The 19,128-nt window shown below is 38.6% G+C and overlaps 1 protein-coding gene across 1 annotated transcript; it reads left to right on the forward strand.

Moving 5' to 3' along the window:
• The first annotated feature begins 9,176 nt into the window (after positions 1 to 9,176).
• LOC110876719 (3-beta-hydroxylase-like) lies at positions 9,177 to 11,529 on the forward strand. The gene is made up of 2 exons (XM_022124881.1): positions 9,177 to 10,055; positions 10,921 to 11,529. Exons 1-2 carry the CDS (start codon positions 9,177 to 9,179, stop codon positions 11,527 to 11,529), a joined length of 1,488 nt encoding a protein of 495 aa, XP_021980573.1.
• The last annotated feature ends 7,599 nt before the right edge of the window (positions 11,530 to 19,128 follow it).

Genomic DNA, 19,128 nt, shown 5'->3' on the forward strand with positions numbered 1-19,128 from the left:
GCTGCTGATTATAATGATTCTTCTGAAGATGATGAATATCATGATGCAGCTGAAGGATCTTCAGCTCCAGCTGCTCCTGTTCAAGGTGCCTCTGGTGATACACCTCATATGCAGAATGTAGACACTGCTGAAGGGAATGCATCCACCTCTACCCACATTCCTGGTGTGGAGTTGGTTGTTGATCTTAATCTTACCAATTTGGGTATCAATGCACGTGTGCCAGAAAATCCTGAAATGAGGATTCATGATACCCACCCCCAGCAGAATATTATAGGAGATGTCCATCGCGGTGTGCAGACGCGTAATCAGCTGAGAAACAACCGGAATGCTGGTTTGTATTCAGCTATAAGAGAATCTGGTCAACAAAATGACTGGTCCTTCGCGTGTTACGTGTCACAAGAAGAACCAAAATCGTGGAAAGAAGCGTTGAAAGACAGTGCTTGGGTTGAAGCCATGCAGGAAGAATTGCAGCAATTTCAAAAGCTTGGTGTTTGGAAGCTTGTTGAAAGACCTGAGAATCACAAGAAAATCGGCACTCGATGGGTCTTCAAATGCAAGAAAGACGACCGTGGAGTGGTTATTCGAAACAAAGCTCGTTTAGTCGTTCAAGGTTTTCGTCAGATAGAAGGGATCGACTACAACGAAGTCTATGCACCTGTTGCACGTCTGGAAGCTATTCGGATCTTTCTGGCTTATGCCTCATTCAAAGGATTCAAGGTTTACCAGATGGACGTCAAAAGTGCATTTTTACATGGTGTGGTTGAAGAAGAGGTATATGTCGAACAGCCTCCAGGTTTTGAAGATCATGTCCATCCCGATCGGGTTTGGTTGCTCAACAAAGCTCTATATGGTCTTCATCAAGCACCACGAGCTTGGTATGCAAACTTATCTACCTATCTGCTGGAGAACGATTTTCGAAGAGGTCTTATCGATTGTACTCTCTTCATCAAAGAACAAGATGGAGATCTTCTTCTGGTTCAGGTATATGTTGATGATATTATTTTTGGTTCTACTAATGATGCTTTGTGTAGGAATTTCGAGCGCATTATGCAGGATAAATTCGAGATGAGTGCTATGGGGGAAATGACCTTTTTCTTGGGCCTACAAGTGCAACAAACTGAGTCTGGGATTTTCATCCATCAGACTAAATATGTTGGTGACATCTTGAGCCGGTTCCAGATGTCCGATGCAACGCCCATTGGTACTCCACTGCCACAAAATCACGGAATTACTCCAGACTTGAAGGGTGAAGCTGTTAGCCCCTCATACTATCGCGCAATGATCGGATCTCTTATGTACCTCACAGCATCAAGGCCAGACATAATGTACCCAACGTGCCTGCTTGCCAGATATCAAGTCAACCCGAAGGCCTCACATCTTGCAGCTGTAAAAAGGATTTTTCGTTATTTGAAGGGTTACCCTGACACCGGTCTATGGTACCCTAGGGATAATTACTTTGACTTAGTCGCATTCAGTGATTCTGATCATGGCGGATGCAAAATCGACGGCAAATCCACAACGGCTGGATGTCAGTTTTTAGGAAATCGCCTAGTCACATGGCAGTGCAAGAAGCAGACTTGTGTGGCTACTTCAACATGCGAAGCTGAATACATTGCTGCCTCAAGTTGTTGCTCCCAAGTTCTTTGGATCCAACAACAATTGCGGGACTACGGTTTTGAATTCCTAACTACTCCTATTTACGTTGATAATTCTGCTGCATTACAGATCACTAGAAATCCTGTGAAGCACTCAAAGACCAAACACATCGAAATCAAATATCACTTCATACGTGATTGCTTTGAGAAAAGGCTAATCGATGTTGTTAAGGTCCACACCGATGACCAACGTGCCGACCTTTTTACCAAAGCATTTGACAAATCAAGATTTGACTTTTTATTATTGGTAAACGGCATTAAGGTCAAGCAAGAGTAAACCAACATCAGAAAATCATTTTTGTATATACCTTTGTGTTTTAAATTTGTCTTAGTTTGTTGATTTTAGGGGGAGTAAATCCAAAAATCGGAAAATCCAAAAACATTGAAAAATTTCAAAAACACAAAAACAATAGAAAAACAAAAATGAGTTTCCTGGCGAGCAAAAGAGAAAATGATAGTACATCAGTGGTCTATCCAAACCTCCTTAAACCTTAAATGAAAAACGATAAGCAGCTCTATATAAGATGTATCGGTAGGCTCACAATCATTTTAAACTGTGCAGGGTGATATAAATCTTAATCGACTGAAGACCAGGTGGGAACCATTCATTGGCATATGGTCTTAGTACCGAAATTTCGTTTGATAGATTGCCGAGGTTCTGAGATATTCGGTCTTTATGCTGCTTATCATCTGGGTATCATGGTTGTATCTTTTACCGAAAAATAACGGGGACGCAAGTCTAGATCTTCCATGATACTATACATACGTGTACATATTACATACTGCATTTGACCTCAATAAGTGATAAACAATCACATGTCCAATCAAATAAGTGATAAAATATCACATTTATCCGGGAGTCAAGTTCGTCTCTCTGCTATACGAAAGTACTGACCTGTTCACGGACTTGCTCCTGTGCCCTCATGCATATGAAAATCAAGTTCCTCATCAATAAGTGATTATATCACATAGGGCTTGTTTTCAAATCAAAATAAGTGAGTATCTCACATTTTATACGATCAAACAGATGATAATCGGTATACTCACCGGTAAGATGAACTCTCGTGCATACCTTGATACGGGAATGTGTCGTGATACGGATGAACACCGGTCGGTAAGTATAAATCATACCTTAACGTATCTCCTCGCCATGATTACATCTGATAAGTTGAGCTTAAGTGGACAACAATACCGATAATTGTTATAGGATGCTTACTTTAATGTTAACTAACTGAACAACAAGAGTGTTTGGCATGACCGTACACTGATATGATTCTCTTACCCTCGAAACTCGCAAAAAGAATGTCTGTATATACTTATTTATTTACTGCTTTACTTTTATTATTTTAAACAGTTTCGTCGTTTGATGCATATCAGCACGACATTAGCGGTGATGTCGTTTGATAACACTCAAAGGATTTTAAAATTGTTGTCTTTTAATTCCAAAAATATCAAAAAGATTTTAAGTGAGTTTTAATATAAACTTTATAAAAGCAAAAAAAAAAAATTTATTTCTACTTTATTTTCGATCGTACGATGTTGGAGCTCGAGTCTTCGTTACCTGAAATCTGAACGAAAACCGAATTGACTAAATCTTCATAAACGGTAGAAATTTGCATGTTTTGAAAGTTAAAGACTAAAATTGACAAATTTATTAAACTTTCAAATTGTCGGACGGTGTTTGATTGTGACATGGTCATTCGCGTGTCATTTGTTTATACTAACTATTCCAAGCAGTTGTTCTAATTACGCGTTTAGATTTCTTGCATGTGCAGATTCTAAAGGCTAGGAGAACATGGTCGATGACAAAGCTTTGGAATGAAGACACGACGTGAAGGCGCTCAAAAGATGAAGATGATCGAGTTGCCGCTGGCCATCATCAACACCACAAGGATCTCACTTCATAAAGATCAAGTCATTCACGAGCATAACTCAAGGGGGAGCTTATGTTAAGGGGGAGTTTGTCAACACACTTCCTACATGATACGGGTAGTTTGTTGATACACTCTCTGCTTTCAAGACGTGAAGACTTTGAAGATCATCCGACATTGAAGACTTGAAAGGACATCCGAGACTTGAAGACATGAAGATCAACGATGATCAAGATAGAGACAAATCTGCAAACATCGAAGATCGAGACAAAGCTACAGCCAAGGGGGAGTTTGTTGGTGCACTTGTGTCTGTACTTTGTCTGTATTCAGTCACGTTATAAATGATGTCCAAGTTAGCCTTGTAAGTTTGACCAAGTCAACTATCCTCCTAGTTTGACTTGGCCAAACAGGTTGTTTATGAATGTAAAATGTCTGGTTCGAAGGATATCTCATCGAAGGATAGTTAGATCCTTCGATGAGCTCGAAAGTTGAACCTTCGATGGATGGACCTCGATAGATAGTCCTTCGAGGTCACTGTGAACCCTTCGATGGAAGTCTAATCGAAAGATGATCTTTCGATCAGTATTCCTGATCCTTCAATAGGTGCAACATCGATAGATGATCCTTCGTGACATCTATCGGATCCTTCGGTAAGACATGCTGGGCTGGGTGTATATATATACCCATGCAGTGTATGTTGAAAGATAGATGCACATAGAAAGATAGAGAGACTTTGAGAGCATTTTGTCCAAAAACACACACACACTTGAGAGTTTGCAAGTTAGATTTGTAAATATTGTGCTTGTAACCGGAACCTTCATACGTATTAATACAGTGGTGTTAATCGGTGAACCTTGTGTGTTTGTCTTTCTACTTGCTTCATCCCGGTTTGCTTGCTAGCTTGGATTCCGCACTCGCTAGTGGGTTTGTATAACAAGGTTTAGGTTCGTCATCCTCCGAAGAGGGACCTACACAAGTTCTCCCTAGCAAGGACCCTTTGTAAGCTTCCTTTGTTCTTTTATCGCTTTCCTAGCGTAAAAGTCAAACAGTGTTTGACTTTCAGCTTTGACCAGTCAATGGTCAACACAAAGTTTGTTTGAACTTTGCAACGTGATTGTTATCACGATGGTTATAATCCTTAGCGATTATGCCTACTGATTACCACGTTAACTAAGTGTAGTGATGAGTCAAAGTTTCGGTCAAAATGCGTTTTAGCACGCATTTTGCAACAGAACTACTTTTAGGTATCAAAACACTTTGTTTTGATACCAAATCAGTTTTCTAAGTTAGTTAAACATGTTTTGACATGTTTAACTAGTCACTATTAGTTTAGTGCTTGTTTAGGGTCGTAAGTTAAGCGGTCTAAACAATCGCTTAGACTTTCGAACCCGACCCGTTTGGTCGATCATTAGGATCCGACCAAGCATGTTTAGTGATCATAGTTGCATAGGGAATAACCTCTGAGGTTATACCTTATGATCACGTAGGATTGGTTAGTTATTTGTTAAGTAGCTTGTATGCCCATAGGAAATGACCAAAACGCCCTTTTGAAGCATAAATCCGTATTTTGCATATGTGAACATATTTTTGACATATAATCTGATTTAATAACATGTTTAGGCATAATTGGGCATGTAATACTTGACATAGCACATAGTTAACCATCTGACTATAGTTTTACACAACCGACACGTTATAGTAGCTTATACTACCATATGGGTCGAAACGGGTCAAAAGCACTTAGGTAGACTTTCAAATCAGAATGTTAGCTCTATTAAATCATACCATATGAGTTCAAATACTCATTTGATTTATAGAACATCATTCTATCCTATCTCCCGATTTAGGATCCGATTATTAACATAGTTACCCATATTAGGTGCCTTGTTGATTCTGTGATCCTTGGAGCTTAAATTAGTCTTATTCTCAAGACTAATAAGCAATCCCAAGTGAGTACATAGTTCCCCTCTTTTACCGCTTTCAAATACTTAGGGGTGATACACATGTACATACTTGTTACTTATGTGTTTTCATTGCTTTTATGATATAAACATGCTAGTTTCACCTAGTACATATCTAGTACATGCTTTCAATCATGTTTTGCTATGTATGTTAAGCATGCTAGCACATTGATTTATTACACAATTGTTGCATATGTTTACTTAGCATATGGACACATTGTTTTACATGATATTTCTGCTATGTATGTTTACTGAGCATGCTAGCACATTGTTTTACATGATCATTTCTACTAGGCATGTTTATTTAGCATACCTAGTACATGGTTTTCACATGCTACATTGGTTATGACATTTGGTATGTTCAATCGGGATAAAAATACACTCATTAACATTGATCACGCCGCTCGGTAGTATGTAATGGTACCATAGGACTTGACAAATCCCGTTTCCGACTTCCTAGGTTTGTTTGGAAGTTGGGAATGACAGAATCCGATATACGTAATTTAGATGAACCTTTAATTTGTTTAAGGGTTTGTCGCCACAGTCGCAAGGCTTGAATGTATGCGATTAACATTACTGCATATATGTTTGTAATCATAAAGCATTGTTTTCTACAAAACATAACATTTGATTTAAACTTGGGTTTATTCAAAAACCTTGTTTTGTACATTTTTCTATGGGGTTGAGTAATTACTAGTTATTCACCATACATGACATTTGTTTTCACATTGATATTATCACATAGTTTACATAGTTTGAGTAGATACTTTCTACTTGCTATGCATCTCATTGGTTATACATGATACATGTTACACATGACATTGAACATGGTTTACACATAAACATTTTGACATTGAACAAGACATTTTGATTGGTTATCGATAAGTGACTTATGTAACGGGGCTATGTCTTATATGATAAAAGCATGGTGGATATGCCGCTGGTACTTCCTATATATAAGTGCTTTTATTGTATTATACATTGTTGGGTTATCTAAACCACTTTGACAAGGATATGAAACATTTTTATAAGAACATGACATTGTTTTACAAATTACATATGTTACACAAATTCACTTTTACTTGGTTATTCGTTTAACCATGCATTGTCCTTTCATTATCATTTGATTTTCATATCGATTTTCATATGATTTCATAAAGGAAAACATTTTACAAGGTTCATGACTATATTTTTGTTAAACACTTCTTTTAACTACTAGTCATGAACCCCGCATAAACAAAACCTATGTATCTCACAGGCATTTTTATGCTGACGTACCTATTTTTACATGTGTTTCAGGTGCTAATGCATGATGATGTTTGTGCTTCACTTAGGCGGACTTGGGCCTTAGTGACTTAGAAGACAGTTATTCATCCTATGTTTAGTTTGAAGTCCAAGACAATGTAAACTTTAAACTTAATAATACAAAACTTTAATTACCATGGTTGTTGAAACAATAATTCTGTCGCTCCACTCCCCGACATTTCCGCCGCGGTTTGTTGTTTTACGCGGTCGTGGTGTGACAATATATGGGCTATCGCTAAATGGGCTTTTGTTTAAATGAAAACATGTCTATCGTTTAAAGATCTGACATGTGTGTTGTTTGATATATTATAAAGGCTATGGTTTGAACATTAACACCACACTATCGTTTGATAATGATTTTTAGTGTCGTTTGAGAGGTATAGTGTGTCGTTTGAAAGTGGGCTTGATGATCACCGTCGTTAGAGATCGCGGTCTGTCATTTGGGAAAGAAACCAGGCGACATATGTCTGCAAATGACAGAGAGACCAAACGTATAGTTTCTCCTTCACTTCAGGTCAACCAATTAAATTCCAAAACGAAATGTACTATTCCGGCGAGCTTGGTCACCTGAAAAATTGGTGATGTGATTTTTAATCTTAAAACTTATCAAAAATAATATTTCCAATTACCTCCACTGGTTTTAACAAGTTTTAATAACTATAATTATCAACTAACACCATTTTGTAAAGTTAAATCCATCTTTTTCAGCAAATAAACTGGGTCTAGGTATTTATTCAAGAAAAGTTCATAAAACTCACCAAAAGCACTAAGAATCCTCACAAATCACTTGGTTTTCAACAAGAAATCGAGCCAAAAGATCTGATACCACATGTAGGTCCAGAATCGAATCTTGAATACAAGGATTTCTTGTTTCGAATGGTGTAACAAGTTTCGAATGATCAATAAACACAAGTATTCAACGATTAACGCTCGTATGTTGATTTGGACAGAGTTTGGTTTCAAGTTATACAAGAAATGCTCTCTAATACACTATCTCACACGCTTTCTTTTTTCTGCACTTGCATGCTTAACAATTCTAAGTGACAGACACTATTTATACACGACTACAGTGCAGACTCAAACGACACACACCATGTCCAAATGACAGTGTTGTCGTTTGGACTATTTCCAAGCGACCGTCCCTTATATCAAGCGATAGCTCAATGTCACTCAAACGATGGCACAAGGGATTGAATCCAAACGATGACTATACCTTACTGCATATCCAAACAATGGTGTCTCAAGTCCAAATGATGGCGAATGTTTCTATAACCCGAACGATGGTACTTTGTTGTTTGAGCTTTCAAACGATGCTATCGTTTGGATATATGCTAAATGAAAGTGCCAAGTAATTGCATTACATCCATATCATTTAATATAACTTTATCATTTGGTGTTGTTATCACTTGAATTTGTTCTTCTACTAATACGACGGAGGAATGCCGTTTGACTTTTATCGCAACCGAACGGACACTAGCTGTATCCACAAAAATGTGTCAACAACATTGAACTTTTTATTGCTACTTGTAAACCAAGAATAAGACTAATTAACAATAGATTTAAAAATCATCTAATTAGATATACTTTAAGGCTTGAACACCTAGTCATTTCTGAATCACTATATTATCCACCAAGACGAAATAATAATAGCTTCCAGCATTTCCTTCTTACTTTGCTTTCCTCTAACTGGCGATAATCAATTACTAAACTCCCAATGATGCTTGAAACCTGAAGATCGATATTTAACCAAACCAAACGTTATATTTGTTCAGTTTTTTTACTCATCACAACCAAATTAGCCAAATGCGTCTACGATTTCACAAAGAGTGATACTAATGACCAAAACATACAGAAATGCATTTCAAAAGGTCTTCAAATATGGGGTAAATATGCTTAAAATTTATGTGTATTTATCGTGTTAGATGCTGTTCATAGTGTGCACATTGTGTCCTGAGAACCATAGTTGGTTTTTACCATTTCACATTTGTCTACATGTGTATAGTGTTTTGGTATTAATCTTTTTAAAAAATTTAATATCTACCTATGTTAATTTCATGTTTCTAAAACATACCATTTCGCACACACCTGTATTTCATTGCATCACATTGTATTATATGAAATTATATTCTATGGTGTTACATGTTGTGTTGTATTGTATTACATTGTACTATGTTATATTGTATTATGTTATATTGTATTGTATTACATTTTGTTGTATCGTATTACATTAAATTTTAACAAATGCTGATGCATTTATTTCGAATTCTAGACTTAATATATTATTGAATTCTATATATATGTGTGCACCCATGACCACAATTGATAACAAGTGATCTTACCTGCTTAGCATAACAACATCAATGTTACTCCCCATTCAATTTCTAATGTCGCCTCTCATCTCATTTCCCTTTCTGTTGCTGGTCTTGATTTCGTTTAAATGGCTAATATCATCCGCTTTCAAAACCCGAAAAGACCTACCACCATCACCACCAAAGCTTCCAATCATCGGTAACCTTCACCAACTAGGCTCCTCCCCCCATCTCTCTTTGCGATCCTTAGCCCAAAAATACGGACCGGTTATGATGCTTCACCTAGGGAGTGTACCTGTGCTTGTAGTCACTTCCGCTAAAGCGGCTCAAGAAATCTTGAAAACCCATGATTTAGTTTTCTCAAACCGGCCGAAGTTGATAATCCCCAACCAACTTACCTATGGCTCCAAGGACATAGGGTTTGCACCATATGGAGAGTATTGGAGGCAGATCAAGAGCATTTCCATCATCCACCTTCTAAGTAAAACACGAGTCCAATCATTTCGACAAGTACGAGAACGAGAAACAACTCGTCTCATCGAGCTGATTGGACAAAGTGGTGGTTCCGTGGTTAATATAAGCAATATGCTTGTTAAGGTTACTAACAATGTGATTTGTCAGGTGGCCTTAGGAAGGACTTATAATGATAGTTTGAAGTTCAAGGACTTGCTTGTGAGGTTTCAGATTCTGCTTGGTGTTCTATGTGTAGGGAATTATATCCCATGGCTATCATGGGTTGACAGGTTGCGTGGTTTGGACAGGCAAACCAAGGAACTTGCTAAAGAATTTAATGATTTTTATGATGGGATTATTGAAGAGCATTTGCTTAAGAGGGAAATGGTGGGTGGTGGAGATGATCATGAGCATGATCTTGTTGATATCTTACTTGATGTTCAAAGAGATAGTACATCTGATTTTACATTCGGGAGGGATACCATTAAAGCTATCATATCTGTAAGTCACTGGTTTTAACTTATTATTTGTTTTTCACAATTTTGCTTTCTATTTTTAACTGAAACATTAATTTTTAGTTTCAAATTAATATCTTTATACGTTTTTGACGGATTTGTGACTGGGGACGTTTTATATTTCTTTTACTATAAGCTTTTCATTTTCTTCGTCCGATTTGTGAAAGGACTATACATAAAATTTTAATTTAGTTACATTTTTCTTTTTTTTTTAATTTTTCTGACTGACATGTGATCAGTGTTTAAATTTTTATTTTTATTTGTTACGACTGTTTTATAACGCATTTAAGTCTTAAATATTTACTCGAATAGATCAGTGTTTATTTTTATTTGTTACGACTGTTTAAATTTTTATTTTTATTTGTTACGACTGTTTTATAACGCATGTGATCAGTTTTATATCGAGTAATTATTCAATTCGAATAAGCAACTATACAAGTTCAAATAGACAACTTATTTACTCGAATGATTTTGTTTTCTTCGAGGGTGATATCTGTGTATTTATAACGCATTTAAGTCTTAAATATTTATTATTTATATTTATGTATATTTTTGGCCGTTTGCAACCACCCTCAAGCGGACAACCTTTTCAATAGGTATTCAAAATCTAAATTTGCGATTGTTTTGTGACCAGACTTTGGCTGCTCGCTAATATTGTGACCATTATGATTTCGGTCACATATCCTTTGTTAATTTTGCGACTTTCTAGCATGGAATTACCTATTTTTCAAGCATCAGTTCTCTAGAAATTAATAAGTAGAGAGCAATGCTTTTATAAGCAGATACAGTGGTTTCTAGTTCATTCATAGATACATATTTATATATTTGATGAATAAAGATTTATCTTCTAGGATATGTTTTCTGGTGGAACTGATACAACATTGGCAAGTATCGAATGGGCACTAAGCGAGCTAATAAAACATCCACAAGCCATGAAAAGGTTGCAGCAAGAGGTGACACAAGTATCCAAAGGAAGATCTATGATCACTGAGGATGATATCCACAACATGCCTTACTTAAAAGCTGTCCTAAAAGAGACTTTGCGATTACACACTATACTGCCCCTTATGCTTCCACATGAATCAATGGATGATGTGAAAGTAATGGGGTATGATGTCAAAAAAGGTACGCAGGTGATGATAAACGGTTGGGCGATTGCAAGAGATCCTTCGATATGGGATGATGCCGACATGTTTAAGCCAGAGAGGTTCTTGAACAGTTGTGTTGATTTCAAAGGGTTTCACTATGAACTTTTACCATTTGGGTCCGGAAGAAGAGGGTGTCCTGGCATGCAGTTTGCTATTTCCATTACCGAACTTGTTCTAGCCAACTTAGTGTACAAGTATGAGTTCGCATTGCCGAATGGCGTAAGATCTGAAGAACTCGACATGACTGAGGTGGTTGGACTTCTTGTCCGTAAAAGGGATCCTTTACTGCTTGTTCCAACTCCTCGTTTCTAGTGATTGCCGATGGTGATAACTGCTAAATAATGATTTCATGCGATATGAAACTATTTACATATTAAATCAGTATGTTGTTTAGTCGTTATCTGGCTTTATGTATTGGACCACTTTTGGGCTTGAAATGCAAAACAAATGCAAGTAAAATATAATAATTCTGCTTTACGCGTAGAATATGTGATGTAGCGTGTGTTATGATAACGAAGAACAAGTCATGTTGATTCTGCGAATACCCGTGATGATCTTCCCCAAACCCCCAAAATTCAACCCAAAGGGCAGAGAATTTGAAGTGAAAAATGAGTAAATTCGAAATTGATTTCTGACCATCCAACGTAAAAGAGAAACATATAAATAAAGACAGAAATTCGAAATGAGCCACAAAAAGGCCATGTGCCAAACACAAGCCCAAAAACAAAATGCATAAAACACCGAAAAAAACATAAAAAGATAAATAACTGATAGAAATAAGCGTTTTTAGGCATGAACGATGACCCAAACCATTGTAGGCCATTCGCGGCACGATGGAGGTCATTCTCACGATCGTTTCGCCTGGTCGCACGCCCAAAACGAACCCCCGTAGCCCAAGTTAGAGCGCGATCTTGGGCCTCCAAATACAAGATGGCCCGCTCCTCCACACTTGGACCCGCATCATTCCCTCCTGGGTAGACAAAATTCGACCTCGAATCCGTAGCAAACTCATCATCAGACGAATCCCCATGAAAAGGCAGCAAATGTTTGACATTGAAAACATCAGAACAACGAACGTGGCTTGGTAACTTCAGACGATAGGCATTAGAATTTATCTTTTGCACAATCTCCACTGCCCAATCTTCTTGGCTGACAACTTATTATACTATCCTTAGTCAAAATGGCCCAAACAAAGTCACCGTCTTCAAAATTGTTGGTGCACTTGTGTCTGTACTTTGTCTGTATTCGGTCTGTATGTAAACGATGTCCAAGTTAGACTTGTAAGTTTGACCAAGTCAACTATCCTCCTAGTTTGACTTGGCCAAACAGTTGGTAAATATTGAAAGATGTTTGTCTGTATCGAAGGATAGCCTCGAAGGATACTGTTGATCCTTCGAGGTGCTCGAAAGATATGCTTCGAATGTTAGATCTCGAAGGATCATCCTTCGAGGTCAATGCTTATCTTTCGAATGAAGTGTACTCGATAGATGATCCTTCGGACCATCTATCGGATCCTTCGGACCAGACATCTTGGGCTGGGTATAAATACCCATGCAGTGTGTTGTGTTTCATTTAGATGCACACAGACAAGAGATAGAGAGCAGAGAGCATTCTGTCCGAAACACACACACACATAGTGAGAGTTTGCAAGTTAGATTTGTAAACATTGTGCTTGTAACCGGAACCTTCATACGTATTAATACAGTGGTGTTAATCGGTGAATTCTTGTGTGTTTGTTTCTCTACTTGCTTCATCCCGGTTTGCCTACTAGCTTGGATTCCGCACTTGCTAGTGGGTTAGTATAACAAGGTTTAGGTTCGTTATCCTCCGCGAAAAGGGACCTACAAGTGGTATCAGAGCTTGGCTCTTTACCTTGTTTAAAACCGGGTGTTGTTCAAGATCTTTGGTGTGTTTGAACACTAGGTTTAGCACCCGTTTTGGTGGTTTTTCTTGCTTTTCTAAACTGAAAAACGGCTTCTAAACCTTCGGGAGTGTTCAAGGTTGGGTTGGGTAACTTGAAAACTTGTTTTTGAGTGTGTTGGTAAATTCCGGCCATATCTCCGGTCAGTATTCCGATGAACAGGTTCTGGATAAGATTTCCATTTTTGGCATATTTTATTTCAAAATCGGAGTTGGTAAGGCAGGTACAGTCTGACCATTTCTTTTTGCCGAAAGTTGGCTCACCTACCACATCAACTTTTCACCAACCTGTCGTACTTTTGTCAGTGTGTCAGACCGTCGAAAGATAACTTTCGAGCTCGAAGGATCATCCTTCGATCAAGGAGATTCGAAAGATAACCATCCTTCGAACATCTTTCGAAGTCAGTGTGTTATCCTTCGAGTCAAGGAATCTTTTCGATAGATACATCCTTCGAGTCACTGTTTATTTCGAAAGATAAGGATCCTTCGCGTTAGGTGAATCTTTCAAGGTTATCTTTCGAGGTTAGTGTTCGAGCCATCAACAGTGATCCTTCGAACACTGTTGATCTTTCGAACAAGTGTCATCTTTCGAGATCTGTGTACGAAAGATAAGGATCTTTCATTGTTGAATCTTTCGATAAGGGGAATCTTTCGAAATCATCTTTCGAAAGATAAGGATCCTTCGAAGAAATTGTTTGAAACTCAACAGTGATCTTACGAACACTGTTGATCCTTCAAACAGGTCGTGATCTTTCAAACAGTTTACATCTTTCGATTCATATCTGTTTTGCACTTAACAGTTTGTGGTGTTTAGGTGTGGTATTTGTATTTGATCAAAATGAGCTGTACAAGTCCTTGGGATTGGAGTTTGGACTCACAATCTAATAGTCAAGAACTCACGTCTGTTGCAGCATGGGCAAAGAGTATGTTTCCTCCAGCATCAATCAGTCCAAATCAATGGGCTTTGGTAGCAAATCAAAGTCAAAGCCTTCAAAACTTGTTGATCAGTGAAAGTGAAACGGGCAGTAACAATCGTCCACCGAAGCTAAATCATATGAATGACTATCCTTCATGGAAAAACCGTTTTCACACGTATGTCCAAGGACAAAGCACCGATCTTTGGACGTGTTTCATCAATGCATTCAATGAGAATCTGGAGACTGCTGCGTCCACTTCTGAGGGTTATGCCAATATGCTTGAAAATGACAAGAAGGCTTATGAATTGGAGAAAAAGGCCTTTGCCACACTTACTCAAGCACTCAACAAAGACATCTACCATCAGTTCTCATATTGCAAGACCACGAAAATGTTGTGGGATGCCTTAGTTGCTAGAGGAGAAGGAAATGCAGCTGCTCGAAAGTCTCGAAGTGATTTGTTGAAGAAAGAGTTTGAATCTTTTCAGTTTTTGGAAAATGAGACTCTAAATGATATGATCACTCGTTTCTATCATTTGATTAGTGAAATGTGTGCTTATGGTATCATTTCTACTCAGCCAGAGATGGTGAACAGGTTTGCTGATGCCTTGCCTCCAAAGTGGAGCTCTTTCATCGAGCTGTTGAAGCATACCGGAACTCTAGACCAAGTCAATATCTATGAGTTCATTCAGAAACTGGAGCACAAAAATGATGAAGAAATCAGGAAAGCAAAGCGAGCTCCCGCTCCGCAAAATACAGAAATGTATCTTCCGGGTTTCGATGCCTTGGCAAGAGCAGCAGCATCTCAGCAACCTAAGTTACAGACTGCATTTGTCTCCAACACAAGCTCATGTCCGTTTCCTCAGTCAACAGCTGCTCCACCACAACCTCAACAACAACAACAGCAAGCTCATTACACAAGCCATCCTAAACCTCAACCCCAAAATCCTCACACAATCCGAGTCGACAACTCAAATCTTTCACACCTTAGCATTGAAGTAGCTAAGGAACATATGGAAATTATCAATACCATGGTCAGTGCTTACTGTGGTTTGGTAGCTGGTCAACTTGGAAACATCAACATGACCAATGAAGATTATGATCAGATCGACAAGGAAGAAATGGAGTTGATGGATATTAAATGGGCTTTTGCTAGTGCGGTTAGAAGGGCAAAAGATTTCATGGCACGAACTGGAAGAACTTCGTTGGAAGGAAAGAAAAACACGAAGTATGGGTTTGATATTAATGCCGTCACGTGCTTTAAGTGTGGCGAGAAAGGGCACTTTAAACGTGAGTGCACTCGACCAACAAAACACGGCAATCACAACCCTTTCAGAAACCAGACGAATGTGAATGCCCAACAAGAAAACCGTGAACGGAGGATGGTGGCAGTGAATAACAATCAGGGACAGCCTGGAACTACAAATCACAATCGGGCTTTGGCTGTTCAAGCTGATGAAGGATGTGACTGGTCAGTGCAGTTTGGTGAAGGAGATCAGGGAAGTGGAACTGCATTGTATGCTAAGGTCATCGAGCATGTTCATAAAGAAGAATCTTCTGGAAGCGATGACAGTTCTGGTTATTCTGGAAGTTCGGATGAAGAAGGCTCTGTTTCTGGGGATAATCACTCAGAGCCTGATGAGAAGGAGGAAGGAGATGATGATATTCAGGAGCTACTGAATGAAGCTGATGAGCTTAAATGTCAGAAATCAATTCTGATTAGGAAGGCTGCTGCTACATCAACGGAAATGGAAAAGCTATTTTCTGAAGATGGAGCTTTTTCTTTTCAAACTGCCTTTATGGCAAATGGCTCAGCCTCTTCTAGTCAGGTAAATTCTGAACCTCCTGCCCCTAGTATTTGTAAATCATGTGCAGAGATGAAGCTTGAATCAGAAAAGCTTCATAGTCATAACCAGAATTTGGTCATTGAACTGTCAAAATGCAAAGAGGCAAACATGGCTTTAACTCGGAATGAAAAAGAATTTAAATCTGTCATAGAAACTTTAAAGAAAAATGTGTCCGAGGTTAACAAAGTAGTTTACCACAAACAAGTGAGTATAAATGAATATATAAACATGGTGGAAGAAACTAAAAAGCAATTAGCCATTGCCCAATGCGAACATGATGCGATCAAACAGAAATTGGATAGTTATTCTAACTCCCAATTTGTGCTTGATCACATCATCGATGTTCAACAACTAAAGGGAAATCAGAAAGGCATAGGGTATAACAAATGTCCGCCCCCCTTGATGAACAACTATACCAAGATGCCTGATGAGGAAGAAATGCCTCGGTATGAACCCAGTGTGCCTCTTGATGTTGAGGAGTTTACTACTGGCCTTGGGTTCAAACCGGACAATTCTTCAAACACAGCCTCTAAGGAACAAGAAACTTCACCATCCATGAAGCAAAGTCCTCCAATTATCGAGGACTATGAGACATCGGATGATGAATCAGAAGTGGCTGTAAGTGATCAGGATAAATCACTTAGCAAGATGAAAGGAGTAGATATTCCACGAGAGAATCACATCCTTTGTGATCCTGATACTCCTGAGGTTCCATCTGTTAAGAAGCAAGTGATTGATCCTGTCAAGGTTGATAAGACAGGTGTGTCTACTGTTAAAAGCAGTAATGTGTTGTACACTTTGGTTGGAGATAATAAAATCTACTCAGATCATGTTTTTCCAATTAAAAATGTAAATAAATCTTTGATTGACAAAGTCTTTGAAGACAATACAAACAAATTTTTGGGAAAAACACTTCCGGGAATTGTGGTAACACAGTGTGATCCAATTCCTAAGGCTGAGATTAGAAAACAGTTTGGTAATCAAAAATCTCCAACCACTCAACAACCTACTGCTTCTAAGGGTAAACAACAACAACGAGCTCCAAAGCCAAAGGCTAAGGTTGAATCAAAAGGAGCTCGTTACATGAAGAAAGGAAAAGATGTTAAATTTGTAGCATCAAAAGGTACAGATAAAATTGAGACTTTTGAAAACAAATCAAACACTGATTTTGTACAACAAGTCAAGATTTTGAAACGTAACAGTGATAACAATTACTCCCAACACACAAACGGGTGTGATGAAAGAGCAAGTACCTCAGGTTCTACAGGTTCAACATCTGGTAGTCGATCAAGTTCTCCTAAGTCTGTTGAAAGGAGAACTTGTTTCAAATGTGGAGAAATTGGGCACATTATCAGAAACTGCCCAAATGCTCCAAAGAAGAAATTTGTTGAAAAAGCTCCACCTGAAACAGTTCACCCTCAACGTCGATCAGTTTCACCTAAACATGATAAACGAACTGTAAAAGAACAAGAAACTAAACAACGACGTAAAAACATGAAAACTGTTGAAAAAGCTTTAAAATCTGAAGTTAAAACAGTTCAAAAGGAACCAAGAGTGTCACAACCTGTAAAACCAGAATCTTCAAAAACTGGTAGGGACAGACAAACTTGGTTACCTAAGTCGGGTGACAATTCAGGGGGAGCAGTTGTTCTTGAAAACCATCAAGAGATCGAGCTTACGTTTCGTGATGCCAAGGGACGACCCAAGACCACTAAGGCTTGGGTCCCCATTCTCAACTGATGCGTTTAATTGACATGTGCAGGATGTTCTAGGAGGAACTATTAATAGTCATTGGATTGTTGATAGTGGGGCATCCAGGCACATGACTGGCGACTTACGGCTCCTGTATGACGTAAGAAATATTAGAGGAGGGTATGTTGCCTTTGCGGGTGATAAAGGTGGGTACATCACTGGAGAAGGAAGTATCTCCAATGGTATCGTGTGCTTTGATAAGATCAATTATGTGAAGCAAATTGATCACAATCTTCTAAGTGTGTCGCAAATCTGCGATAAAAAGTTCTCAGTGATTTTTGATGACGCTGGCTGCTATGTGCTGAAACCTGGATTCAAAATTCCACAAGAATGGATTCTCTTATCGGCTCCGAGAGTTAATGATCTTTATATTCTCGATATGAGCCAGGCAATTACAACATCTGCACAAGTCACTTGCTTTGTCTCAAAAGCCACAGAAAAGGAGTCTATATCTTGGCACAGAAGAATGGGACACATTCACTTGAGAAAGATGAACCATTTGGTGAAAAATAATCTTGTGAATGGTGTGCCTGTAAGAAGTTTTCATTTGCAAGATATCTGTGTCTCGTGCCAAAAGGGGAAGCAAACAAAGAAGTCTCACCCTTTGAAGAAAATCAACACTGTCAGTATGCCTCTCGAACGTCTTCATATGGACCTTTTTGGACCTATGAAGCACAAGACAACGTTTGGTGATGCTTATTGTTTAGTAGTTACTGATGACTACTCTAGATTTTCTTGGGTATCCTTTATGGCACACAAGAGTGAAACTCCTGGCATCCTCAAGGATCTTCTTACAATGTTGGAGAATCTCTATACGTTGAAAGTAAAAAGGATCCGAAGCGACAATGGAACCAAATTCAAGAATCAAGTTATGGATGAGTTTTGTACTTCTAAAGGCATTCTTCATGAGTACAGTTCTCGTTATACTCCACAACAAAATGGTGTCGCTGAGAGGAAGAATCGGACGATTATAGAAACTGCAAGAACAATGTTAGTAGAGTCGGAACTCCCTATTCAATTCTGGGGAGAGGCTGTATCGGCTGCTTGCTACACGCTAAACAGAGTTCTTACAGTAAAGAGACATGGCAAGACTTGCTTTGAACTTCTTCAGAGAAGGAAACCGGATCTTTCTTACCTTGAACCGTTTGGTGCTCCGTGTACTATGATTGAGCCGGATGGAAAGTTTGGTGCAAGAGCTATCGAGGGTTTCTTCCTTGGATATGCTACTCCGAATTTTCGTGTTTGGAATCTAGCTACCAAAAAGATTGAGCTATGGAGTGAAGTTAGGGTTCAAAGGTACACGAGTCCTGTTAGGGCTCCGGGTGATCCGTGGATGTTCGATTATGATTGGCTATTTGACTCCTTCAATCTGCCAACCTTTGACGAAGAATCAGCAGCGGCTCGGATGTTGTTGGAAAGTGACAATGCTGCTGTCTCACCATTGGTTAGACCTATTGTTGTTGACGCTCAAGCTTCTA

The sequence above is a fragment of the Helianthus annuus genome, chromosome 11, assembly GCF_002127325.2.
Source record: "Helianthus annuus cultivar XRQ/B chromosome 11, HanXRQr2.0-SUNRISE, whole genome shotgun sequence".
Taxonomy (NCBI): domain Eukaryota; kingdom Viridiplantae; phylum Streptophyta; class Magnoliopsida; order Asterales; family Asteraceae; genus Helianthus; species Helianthus annuus.

Bases quoted from the DNA above. Each gene is read 5' to 3' on its own strand.
- LOC110876719 (XM_022124881.1), top strand. From the start codon at position 9,177: ATGTCGCCTCTCATCTCATTTCCCTTTCTGTTGCTGGTCTTGATTTCG. The intron at 10,056-10,920 runs GTAAGTCACTGG...TTTATCTTCTAG, and splicing joins CCATTAAAGCTATCATATCT to GATATGTTTTCTGGTGGAAC.